General features: G+C 37.5%; 1 protein-coding gene across 2 annotated transcripts; it reads right to left on the bottom strand.

Moving 5' to 3' along the window:
- Positions 1-1,170: 1,170 nt before the first annotated feature.
- Positions 1,171-12,841, bottom strand: LOC149000207 (lysine-specific demethylase JMJ13-like). Of its 2 annotated transcripts, none has more exons than XM_089139852.1 (11): positions 12,452-12,841; positions 10,639-11,023; positions 9,571-9,727; positions 9,259-9,478; positions 8,976-9,029; positions 8,804-8,883; positions 8,412-8,689; positions 7,879-8,277; positions 7,392-7,789; positions 7,002-7,256; positions 1,171-2,278 (listed from the first exon to the last, which is right to left on the bottom strand). In XM_089139852.1, the coding sequence occupies exons 1-11, from the start codon at positions 12,452-12,454 to the stop codon at positions 1,892-1,894; spliced, it is 2,616 nt and encodes an 871-aa protein (XP_088995978.1). In that variant the 5' UTR covers positions 12,455-12,841; the 3' UTR covers positions 1,171-1,891. The 2 variants fall into 2 exon arrangements, with proteins under 2 accessions (XP_088995978.1, XP_088995979.1); XM_089139853.1 differs by lacking the exon at positions 12,452-12,841 and adding an exon at positions 11,232-12,409.

Raw genomic sequence — 12,841 nt, 5'->3', positions numbered from 1 at the left:
CTCTATAAATAATGTATCTATTGTTCTCGAAAAGAGTTATTATGAGATTTCGAGATTTGGGTGAGAGTATATCTTATTCGTGTATGAACCACATCATGTCTCTATGCTGATTCAATTTGTCTCTATTTCTCTTTGTGATTTCATGGTGTTTGTTTTAACATTATGTCGTTAGTCTATGCAAAGTAATCAAATGGTTTGGGTTATAGGTCATGTTTGACTTGTTGGTAAGTGCTAAATCATTTATTCATTTCTTTGGAGATGATAAAGGTAAGGATGTTTACATCAAACCATTCACTAAATCCTTCTAGATGCATGAACCTTATGCAGTGCATAGGACCTAATCTAACATTTTAGGTTGTGTTTTTAGTACTTTTGTGGTGAAAGACGAAGGCACATGGAAACAACTTGATACAAGATCACGTTACAAAATTTTCAATTTCAAACCTTGAGGGGTTGCTCAGCTGGCAAAAGGCCAACGCCTCATAGTATGAGGTCAGAGTTCAAATCCCTTGGAGCTAAGGGATGGAGTCTTGCCTTATATTTAAATTATATTTAATACTAGAGTTTTTTAGTGTGGGTTCCCTTAGTTCAATATATTATGTGTAGGTCTCAATCAGACTAACACCGTTAGCCGCCGTTAAGTATATTCAAAATTCAAACGTGAAAAGACCCAAATGCCCCCTCAAATTATTTAATACATTGTGTTATTATATTTTATTTTTATTTTTTTGATATATATATAAAAATAACCTAAGGGGTACTTCTATCCCTTCACGTATGAAATTTTTGAGTATACTTAACAGTGAATAACGGTGTTAGTATGGTTAAAACTCACACATAATATATTGCACTAAGAGGACCCAACATTAATTTATGCTCCACTAAAATGACCCATACATAAAAAAAACTCTTAAAACTATAATCTAACAGATATGACCATGCGAAAGTGATGGAATCCTAAATGTTAGCTTTTTCGGAATTCATAGTTGCACCAAATGACAGCAACAATACAGAAGTCAAGATCTGAAAAACCTTAGGCACTAGAAACTTTCATTATATTCTCTTCAAAACACTAAAATATCTACAGTGTATGGGCCTCTCTTTTTTTGGGTCAAAACAATGCATGGGCCTTGCAAGCATTAAATGAAATCACTGCCATGGAATCTAATCAGTTCAAATGTGATCTCAATCTACTATGGGTGAGTTGGAAGGTTGAAAGCCTCACACTATGGGTGTCTGGCGAAGCTTAAAACTGATGAACACAAACAACAGAAACAGTAAACCACTATCAACCATGATTAGGGAATCACATCTTGTTTGTGCTCAGTTCTGTAGCCACAAAACAGTGTTCAAGCAGAAGCAAACCTTTAACTTGGATCATGTACAAACCCAGACCACGACCCACTGCAATATAGGGAAGGACACGAAAGAGAAATCATACAAAAGGAAAGAGAAGGGATTTCCTCTGGCTTTTATTTATTGAAGTATTGAAGTAATACATGTTACAAAAAAAGAATAAAGAACTTGGGAAGGAAATAAGCAGCAGATTAATCTATGAGACAAGAATAGACTGATGAACTGACGAACTAATTTTTTTTACAATAGGGGACTGTGACACAACTTTTGCTTTTCACGCAGAAAAGGCTCCCTACCAAAGATGCTAAAAACCTGGCTGAGAACCCAAGAATCGGGTGTGCTGGGCCTTGAGGCCAGCACAAAAAATGTCTCCCTCCTTCTAAACTCACCTGTTAATTGTTGTTGCTGCTGCTGCTTCCAGGGTCAATTCAATTATGGTTTTGTGTATTGTTAGAACCCAATTATGGAGACGTCAAGTTAGAAAAGTCAGGTCAGGAACTAGTAGACAACTCCAGACATGAGCTAGTTCAGATTTCTAGCTTCTTGATCCAGGCTGCTCTCTCCTAGGAAATAAGGGAACTCTGACTTTAAGGCGCTTTGGTCCAATCTCAAAAGGTGGTGGCATTCTCACTCTCTTTCCCGGGTCAACCGAAGAAGTGTTTCTTCTGTGCTGTTCTCTTGATTTCATTCTCTGAAGTTCATCACTGTTAACCATTTTAATGTCTCCCGATGATTGCCTGTACTTGAAGGACATTGGAGCAGTGGTTCCACCAAAAAACCTGTCCTTTGGAGTGGTATATGATGCTTCTTTAGAACTAAGACGGGGACTAAATTGTCTGTCAAGCTTATGATTCATGCGGCTATCAGTTGACGACTGCACGACTCTCCCTTGGGGATGGAGTTTCTTTAATCGTTTAAATCCCTGCAAGATAGGAATATTCTATTAATCAAACATGAACCGTAGCAACTATCTGATTCACACTTTGATGCTCAAAAAAAATGAAGCAAATGTACAAATGAAAGGCCCCTACATTTGGTTCCAAGAAAGAAACCAAAACAACTAAAACCCTCCTTTTTTATGTGAACAGTTACATGCATACAAGAAACAGAAAGATTAAAACTATAATTAGACTACAAAACAGAGACTATAATTAATTTACACAAATATGAGGATGAAGTCTAATCATAGTTTTGATCTGCTGTTACTCTCTCTCTCTCTCTCTCTCTTTCAGTCTATATATAGACTGAAATCATTCCAAAGTTGCAAGCGCTTGAACTAGGGAAATAAACCACAAGGGATAATTAATTGTTCCATGCTATCAGTTAATCTGTAAATCATCCTCAAAATGAGAAGAGAAAAAAAGGCAAACTAGGCTTTCTTTCTTACCCGTCTAGAAATTCAGCTTCATAGGAAATCACAACAATTCTTATAAAATTGAAATACAATTACTCTCTCAAAATCATACAGCTGCCTTGCCATACAAAGAACAATGTAGGAGGGCACCTTCCATGCTTTTTTATTTTTTATTTTTTTCTGATTTCTGATAGTAACCTTGCACTCAATACAGGGGTCTATGGAAAGACAATTAGTTCATGAATAAAATGCAGGGATCTGGCAACCTGGTAGCTAGCAAAGTCTGTATCTCATCCAATGGAACGATTTTTTGTCACAAAAGAAACACCAATAAAGATTCTCTTCCAAAAGTAAAAGATCCCAGGTGGTGACTAATTGTGGGAGAGGAAATCACTTCTAATTAGATCCATGGCATGGACTCAGCAAGAGTATAACAAAAGGTCTACCCTACTAAAATGGCAGTTAATTCAGAAAAAAATTCTTGCATAAACTGTTGATAGTTCTGCCAAGTTCAGAAAACCTGTCCTGAAATTAGTTTGAAAAGCATATTAGGCACAACGGAATCAAAATCTGGTATGGAATCTATTTCAGGAATCAAAAAGGTCAAAGCTCAAAAATTTGATCTCATGCCCAGATTAAAGATTCTAATGTATTAGATTTGATATTTTCCTATATCATTAGTTGTTGGAGCTCTATTTAAAAATAGAGCAAATGACAGAGATACCAAACACACTCAAATGACAGAGATACCAAACACACTCCCAGTTCTGTAAGTAATGTTAGCAATAAAGACGAAAGACAATTACACCCTTATGCCAGTCACTTTTTTTCCTCGTTCGTCCTTCCTTCCCCCCCCCCCCCAAAGGAGCCAGGTCTAGGGTAATGTAAACCAATTTCTAGGGTTATGAGTTTTGATATTAAACCCTAAAATTGGGTTCACTCCAGGATCCTCTCTTTAAGAACCAGCTGTTTTATGGGAGACTTCTGAGAGGAATTAGGGTTTCAAGTACCCAAACAATACCCAAGATGCGATGGCCAGGCTTAGAAACAATGAATTGTAGAAACTAGGGTCAGAGTCAGACTTGGGAATGGGTTTAGGTATAGGTATAAAGGGATTTTAGGGCTAGCTGCTAAGGAGATTAAAACTTAGGGTCTTGCGGCAAAGAGACATAAGGGTTTTTGGATCTTATGACAAAGGGAGAATGGCTTTTTGGGGCTTGTGGTTCAGTTTGGATTGGTCTAGCAATGAATAGAGGTGTGTAGGTAGGTTGCTGCCCTATGATTCTTGATTGAATCTGGCTTTCTTTCTTTCTTTTCTTGGGGTTCTTGATGGGATCTTGCTTTCTTTCTTTCTTTTCTTTCTTTTCCATTTTTTCTTGCTATCTTGGTCTTTCTTGGGTTTGGGAAAATTCTGCAACTTGATTTTCAGTGTACTGCCACAGGTTAAAGAAGAAGGAAAGAGGAGATAACGGAAGGGGGAGGGTCCTAATGGTGCCGCAGGGTTGAGGCTGGGCGCTGGAATGTCTTGGATTTAGGGAGGGGTGAGAGAGGGCTGTAATGAGCTAAGAAGGAGGGAAGAGGGGAGGGGCTGTACTTCTACTTGGAGAAGGGTACAAGGTTGCTGTTGTGTTCAATTACTGCTGGAGCTTGAAGAACTTTGTTGGAATTGAAGAAGAGATAATACCTCTGCCGTGGCCCTCCCAAGAAGACCACAAACCTGGATTTCCACCAAACTCCGATTTGTATTCAATTCAACTTGTGGTTAGATGGAGTTGGAAAACCAATTAGAACTCTAACTGGCTTATCCAAATCTGACCCTAGCTACTAATTGCCTGGGACTTTAGCTTGCACAAGAAAGCTCCATAAGTCAAAGTGGACTTAGATTAGGGGATCCCAACATAAACGGGAATCTCACCTAGACTCAGACTCAACAATAACTTTCAAAATCATTGTCATCATCAAGCTTTGTCCCTACTAAATGGGATCAGCAGCCGGTCCCAAGCCCAGGTAAAGGAGGAGCGTCGGTGGATTAGGGCAGCAGCCGGCACCGGAAAAGAAAAAAATCTAGCCAAACCCCTTTCATAGATTCGACCTTATATGATAAACAATAACTTTCAAATACTAACCAAATAATAGAATAGAAATAAATCTAGGGTCCAGACAACAAACTAGACTCACTGGAACCCAATTCTAAGACACCTAAAATTTGGTAAAATTACCAAAATACCCCTGGTTCAAATTAGAGGTCCTAGGCTTTGGGAAGCAACCCTAGGCCCTGTGGAACCCCTGGAAATAATTTACATCATACAGTTTTCTCCATTGCAACATATAATGCTCCATTGTTGAAGCTATATTAATACACCAACTGTGGTATTCACAAGCAGCAACCACTAGTGATATGGAAGTTTCTCTACAACCTGATGCTCAAATCTTGATTAAAGACTGAGATATTGAGATGAGATGAACTCCCTTTTCCAACTCCTCGGTTTGCTATGTTGCCAACCTCTTCTACTTTCTTCCTTACCTGTTCTACTCATCCTAATTGCCTTCTAAAGCACTTCTCCTTACATATACTCCATCTGCACAATCAAATCCCCAAACATAGGCCATCTGATCATAGGCACAGCTGCACTTCCTCCTTCCAAAGTTAACAGTAATTGCAGTGTCCAGCTTTGTCCAACTCTACTGATGGTTTATTGTTATTTTCTTGTCACCCATGAAAATGGGTCATTTGATACATCCATTGAGGCCAATTCAGAGAAGTCCTACTGCTTTTAACCTAAAAGAATAACATGAGCCATTGCATCCTACTATTGGTCATGGTGCTCCACTGGCTTTTGATCGTGTAGATATAGGATATTGAGCAATGAATACTTTGTTAAGCCTGATTGTCTAAGACCATTCGAGAAGAACGAGATGATCAAAGGTATGTTTCTTTCTTTTTGATATTTAAGTAAAATGCCATTAGGGTAATTTCCCATCTGACTAAGGGTAGTTTGGGGATTTAAAACACCAACAGATCAACACTAAAAAGGAACCATCCAGATGTAATACATCTTATCCACTATGGCAGTGTGACGGTGGGACAAATGCATGCAGTTACTTCCTGCATCTTAGAAAGAGTTGCTTTTGAGGTTGCAACTAACCAGTTGTAATAGTGCAACTTAACCACTGTACCAGCACTCATATACTAATACATACTAGGGGCTGACATTAAATGAGAGCAACTCATTCTCAACATAAGTTATTTCTGGCTTAAGTTAAATTGATTTTTGGGATTCTTAACTGCTTTTCTGTATTTTAAATTTTAAAATATAATAAAGGGGCAGGCTTGTTACTGAGGTAAAGCTGCTAGAAAAATTGATCCCCACCCCCCAGCTGGGCTATGTTCGTGCTGAAGCCTTTGGCACCAGGTTTGCCCTTTTTCCAGTCTTCTGAAATATGTTTTCCATTCTGGTCTCTTCTTTCATTCCTTTCCTCACTCCAGTGCATCAGTTTTTTCATTGGATACTCAAGTTGGTAAGAACCTTCAGAGGGATAACAGTCACTAAGAACAGTGATCACACTGTGTGATACCTCCCAGGCCCAAACACATTTTCAGAAAACCATCTATATTCTATAGAAATCACTAAAAATGTAAACTGCACACATTACAAATTACAAAACAATCCAAAGGATGATCAATTTCATTTTACTAGATGGACTTTGTTTCCCCAAGCTAATTGTACAAATTACAAAACAATCCAAAGGATGATCAATTTCATTTTACTAGATGACTATAGAAATAAGGCCCTGAAGAATGCAGTACTGAAGCACAATATACCCAAGATGTCTTACCACCAAATAAATGAGAAACCTCAGTAAAGTGTTTTTCTCTTCCTCATCCAACAGTTCAATGAATTTTGAACATTTTAGGGACATCATTCACCGTACAAAGAGTCCATGAAGATGGGACATAATGCCTTACAACTCATGCTTTAGGCAAATAGAAATTCAGCTCAAGCCTTGGTAGTTTCCAGCAATATATGCACCTCATCCTATTGAAGGTCTTGCCCCCCCCCCCCCCCCCCCAAAAAAAAAAAAAAAAAAAAAAACTGTTTTGTAGTATAACATAAGTGACTCAGTTCATGTAACAATAGAAACATGGAAGAAGGATGTAGCAGAAAAAATAGGATGCAGAATAATCTACTATATTTGTAAGCCAACTACAGTGGCCTTTTACAGAATAGCTAAACCCAGTAGGATATATTTTCCATAAGTTAAGGGGGATGCAGATTTTGTTAATTTATACCTGCTGTTCAGATAACTTTGAGGTCATTACAGTGCTCTTATTCTGTTTTTCTGCTTTCACAGATGATCTACGTTTAACCCTGAAAATTTCTGAATCAGAGTCATCGCCAGATTGATCCTTGTCAGGCACAGACTGTGATCCATAAGTTGTTCTTTGATGGATGGAAATGCACTGTCCATTTGACGGAGAAGACGATAGTGCTGATACATTTCTGTCATCTGCCACTACTTCACAACCCTTCAATTCTGCATGCTGCTGCATAATGAAAACATTACGGAAATAAAGATTCAGTTAAAGCAGAAATAATTAAATAAATAAAATGACAGTTGTCTAAAACATGGAAATCCAGATTGGCGGGACTCCTAAAGTTTAAATAGGAAAATCACATACATTTTTTGAAACACATGGATATCCTTGTGGACTGCGAAAAGAATACAGTGCCGATGCCGCACAAGAGAGAGAAGAGTCCACCACATAAGTTTTCATGAACTCCTGATCCAACACAGGCAGGCTACAGGAACCAGTGTCTATATATTGTAATTGATCCTCAACCACAGTTTCAGGATTCAGATCAAACTTTGTCTCACAGTAGGGAGCATATCCATCTACACATTCGAGCAAAGTAGGTTGGGCGCCAAGGTCACTGCCACATTTTATTTGCTGTTTAACTTCCTCTAATATTCCTTCTTCCTGCTCAAATTTCTGGGCAGCAGCTTCCATTTCTGAAAGATCCCTCCTCACAAAGAGAACAACATTGCTTCCACATGGACAACCAAGGGATTCAATCGCTGAGATAGGGCAATCAAGTCAATATTTCCAGTTAGACATGAAGTGACAAACAATTTACAAAGTTGAATGAAAAACAAGATATTCATACCATGGCGAAGGCAAATAGAATGCAAACAACGGTTGCATCTAATGTAAGTCACATAACAGTCCCGTTTGCAGAGGTTGCACAGTATTGTGCCCTGGGAAGTTGGAGATATACTAATTCCTAATTTCATTAGTGACCAACGAGCTCGGTGCTGTAAACGCATTATATGCGCAAAGGAAACCTTAATGCAACGGTGAGAAATAAACTCAGTGGATGAAAAATCTGCACTTCTACATTCAGAAATTGATGAATTCTTGGAAAGAAGCATTGCTTCTTTGCAGAGAAGCTCCTCGTGTGGAAGAAGAGGCATCCTTCCAAGAAGTGCATAACGGCGGCTTGCCACTGCACCTAATGGAAACCAATCACCAATTGCAAAATTCACTGCCTCTCCACAATTAAAACCTGGGTTGCATGCAGCATATGACAGGTCAGGTCAGTAGGACTTTAAAAATGAATTAAAAAAAAAAAAAAAAAAAAACCCTCATGGAACCCAGCCACTCATCCATTCAGGAAGAGAGTTCACTATAGTGTCTTACCATGACTGAATCCTGCATGATATGCCCGAGGAAAGGTGATAACAAACTCCCCAGGTTTTTGTACAGCCTTGTAGACTGGGACATTCTGCTCTAGCAAAATATTTGGAGGAAACATAGTTGTTTTCCCTAACAGGACATCAAAAGCTCCATCGTCTCCTTCAGACGTAAGAATATCATGAGTATACACCCGCTCACGAACTGCCTTCTCAAAATCCAGTGCTGCATTGCCAGGAATCCCATACCAAACTTTTGATGCCCCACAGTGATGATAATTAATGCTGTAAGTGGAATAAGTTTAAAATGATTCAATTCTTTGCACTTGACCAAAAAAAAAAAAAAAAAATCTTTGCACATGAACAATAACATCAAAGACATTAGCAATCAACACGTACCTATACAAGTAATGATCCTCAACATGCCATGCAAACATACTGAATAACATTCCAATGTATAGCATGGGTTCTGTAACTCCCTGAAATAAAGAAATCAAAGTTGTTTACTCAAACCATAACAAGATTCAAACCATTGCAAAAAATATTTGATGGAGTAAGAAATCATCAATACCGGAATAGTATTTCCTAAAAGACGCAGCGTAGATTTGGGCAATTGTGAAAGAGTCTGAAATGATGCCAACCAAAAAAACATATATGAATTAATAAGCAACAGAGTAGATGTGAACAGATGAAAGACCACAGAACATGTTAAAGAACCACACGTGACAATTGACCAGCATGAAAACCATTTCTTCTTGAAATTTTCTTCTCCATTCTTCTAAAGGCTATAGAAAGATAGAAGTCACAGAAGAAACCAACAAAAAACAGAAAAAAAAATAGCATGAGAGTTCCACCTTCAAGTTCCACTTGCTGTTGCCAAGCTGGTCACTAGGAGAAGATGAAAAGGCACTACCATCAACATCACATGCATACTCAACAGTTTCTGCTTTACCACAACCAATTTCATGCCAGAATTCCTTTTCCATGTAGGTGGCAGGAAGACACCCAGCACTGCAATATCTGCGAGAAAACACCTTGTTCGCCATTTTCTCGAAATCACGGAAAGTATAATTTCTGAAAAGCAACACTGAAACTCAGATCCTGTACAAACTAATCAAGGAAAATACTATGCACATTACGTCCCATTCAATATTATGGTACATCACCTTCCACTCATGCAAAAAGTGATCTTATCATCCATATCCCACTCAGCAAGCCGAAGAGGCTGCACTCTAGTGGTAAACTTGAAGCCAGGTTTCTCCTTCATCAACACAACACCCGCTGGAACAGAAGCACTCAATGGCGATACAACTTTGCATATTCCTGAGAGATTTTGCTTTTAAATTATCAAGTTGGACATTCACAAATTGACAAGATTCTACTATTTGTATAAAGGTGGTGGTGAAGTAGAGACACCGATTTCATATTTTTGTAGATTTTTATCAGAAGACCATCCTTCCCCCACAATTAGCAACATTTTTTTATATGCTTGATGTTCTCAAAGATTTAGTTTATTCTACTCACAGAAAGACTCCTGCCATCAGTTTTCAATAGTATTACATGGTTCCAAAAGGAGAATGCAAATGGACACATGTGGAGGCTCTATCTTTTCTTTTCTTTCTTCTATTTCTTTTTTTTTTTTGGGGGTGGGGGGGGGGTTAAGAAACATGTGGAGGCTCTATGAAATAGATAACTTAGAACAGCATAGACTGATACTACTGTCAATACCATAAGAGATGAAGCAATTAAAATAAAAATAAAAAAAGAAGAAAATACTGTTTGCATGTACAGACTAGAGTAAAATATAACTAAAGAACAACTTAACCTAATTATGACAAGGAAATGATCTACTTTATGTCATGATGCCATGAATACTACATTCATGTTTAAATGAAACACTCTGGCATCTACATTTAAGTAGCTGGGTTGTATAACTAATGATTCAAGCTCCAAGCTCTCATTAAAGAATTTGAAAGAACACGCATTTTTATAAAATCCAGGAAAAGTGGAGGAATGCCGCAATCACCAGTAACAATTAAAATCAGGCAAATGGATTGAAAAGAGGAATTCAAAAACAGATCAGTTAAGTAAGATCAGATAAGAACATAATTTCTACAGGATTCAGCATATAATTTTTACTGCTGGCAAAAGTAAAGTTCAAAGCACAGAGTAGTCCAATGACAAGAAAATTCTAAATTCTCTGGATTATAAACAAACAGAACTGACAAACATACCATATTTTGATGCTTCAGGGGCAATTTTTTGAAGATAGACTAAAGGATCCTCAAACTCCTCTTTTGTTGGACAGAATACAGGGCATTCTGGAATTTGATCAGTCCATTCCAGATTAGAAGTGTCAAACTTTTCCACCTTGCGCTTTAAAAATGCCTCCTTTTCTTTTGAAGTACCAGTAGATTGAAAATGGGCATCTGAACTTCCATAAAACTTCATTCCACATGATGCAGACATTCTTAAACCGTCTCCTCCACTTCTGGTCATCATATTATTATGCGCTGTAATTTCAGGAGAATTTCCCGAATTTAGCCGTTGAAGCCTTTTACGCTTCAAACTTTCTACCCCATTTTTCACCTCCCCAAACAAACAAGCCCTTCCTTCCACCTGCCAGGGGGGAAAACTCAGAATTTAGGACTCATTACCCCAGTAGATCTGGCTACAAATTTGAGTACTGCATGTGTTTCCAATGCCAGACAAATCTAAAAATCCAAATTACACAAGCTGCACATTCATTCAAGGTTATTCAACTGGATATAATAGAAGGAAAACATATGTCTTCACTATCTATTTTTAATATAAAAGATAAACATACCATGTTTAATGTATGAGTGCAATTATGCACAAGAAGTGTATGCGCCCACACACGCACGCAAAACAAAAGATTAAATAAAAATCAACAAATAAGATCATACAACATTTCTAATCCTGAGTAAACCACTTTCAATTCAATTACTTGAAAAATTCAAACAATAAAGAAAAATTAAGGGAAAAAAGAAGTAGGTGAAAATCCTTGTTTTTGGTTATTTATACATCTTAGAAGACACATCTTGAAGCAGAGGACTTCACGATATTTGCCAGTTTGTTTACAGCAACCTAGATGCAAAAATAACAATGCTTTAAATGAAAACAACAGGGATCGTAAGGGTGGATAGAGTTTATTTACGAGCATGAATGCAAAAACTTTGGTAGCATAAAACAGGATTCATGAACCTGTTTCTGTTTATTTACAATGTGTAGATTCCATCTCATTCCAAGGGAAATTTCCAAAATGTCAGCTGGGGCTGAAACAAACCAAAACAGTTTGGCAGAAAAGCAGGAAATATATGTTCCATTGTTTGATTTCTATGTAAATCCTATGTTGCCCATCATGATGATAATTTTCCAGTCAATTGTTAATTATTAAGCAATAATGTTCCAAGTAAAATAGTAAACAGTATAATACATGTAAATGCACAAACTAAACTATAAATAATTTAAAAAGAATATGATGACCAGATTATAGGCACCTCATCACTACAATATCTATGAAAAATGGACAGATTTTAATCACATTGAAATTTCTCAGAATCCCGAATAAATGAAAAGCATTTTTCCTGAATTAGAAAATCTCCTTAAAAAAGCATAAGTGTAAGAAACATCATAATCAAGAAGGAAAACATAAAATTAGAAGTCAGAACAGAAAAGGGAATGATGATGAATGGCATAACAGCATTTATCATACATTAATAATTAATATATAATTAATAAAAATAAAAATAGAAAAGATTAATATTCAAAATTAGAATCTTCTCCAAATAAAAAAAAATTAAAACAAAGAATTACAAACAGATTCCAATAGAAATGTTCTACAAGAAAATCAACCGCAACAAAGGAAACGGAAGCAGATTAATAGATCCACCCATAAAAACTGAAAGAACCTTCTTATGAAGAGAGGAAAAAAACCATACCCACAGCAGAAAAAGAGAAAGAACAAGAAAACCCAACAGAACCCAGAAAAATGGAACACCAAATATCAAAACTAGCAATACTTACCATCTCATAACGAAAGCTTCCACTTGACCTCTCCGTCGTGTTCGTCTCCGCTCAAAACCAAAACCCAAAAGGAAACCACATAAACCGAACCCTAAACCACGATCTTCCCGTTCAGGATCAAATCCACACCCTCCTGAACAAACCCAACCACCACATTCCGCTAAAACAAAACAGAAACCAAAAACCAAAACCAACAGCTTCAGAATCCTCTTTAGAACCAACGGTTTCCCCGTGAAACAACAAATACGCCACAGAATTCAAAGAACCCTTCAACCATAAGCAAGGGACACCCGAGAAGAAGCGGTTTCACGGCTTCAGAGAATGGTTTGCCGGCGAATAAAAAGAGGTTTCCCGGTAGCAGAGAAGAGAAACCAAAACAGTAAAACTAAC

Source organism: Hakea prostrata, chromosome 11 (genome assembly GCF_041222555.1).
Source record: "Hakea prostrata isolate BN-2017 chromosome 11, UWA_Hpros_2, whole genome shotgun sequence".
Taxonomy (NCBI): Eukaryota; Viridiplantae; Streptophyta; class Magnoliopsida; order Proteales; family Proteaceae; genus Hakea; species Hakea prostrata.
This window is presented reverse-complemented; position numbering and strand designations above follow the sequence as displayed.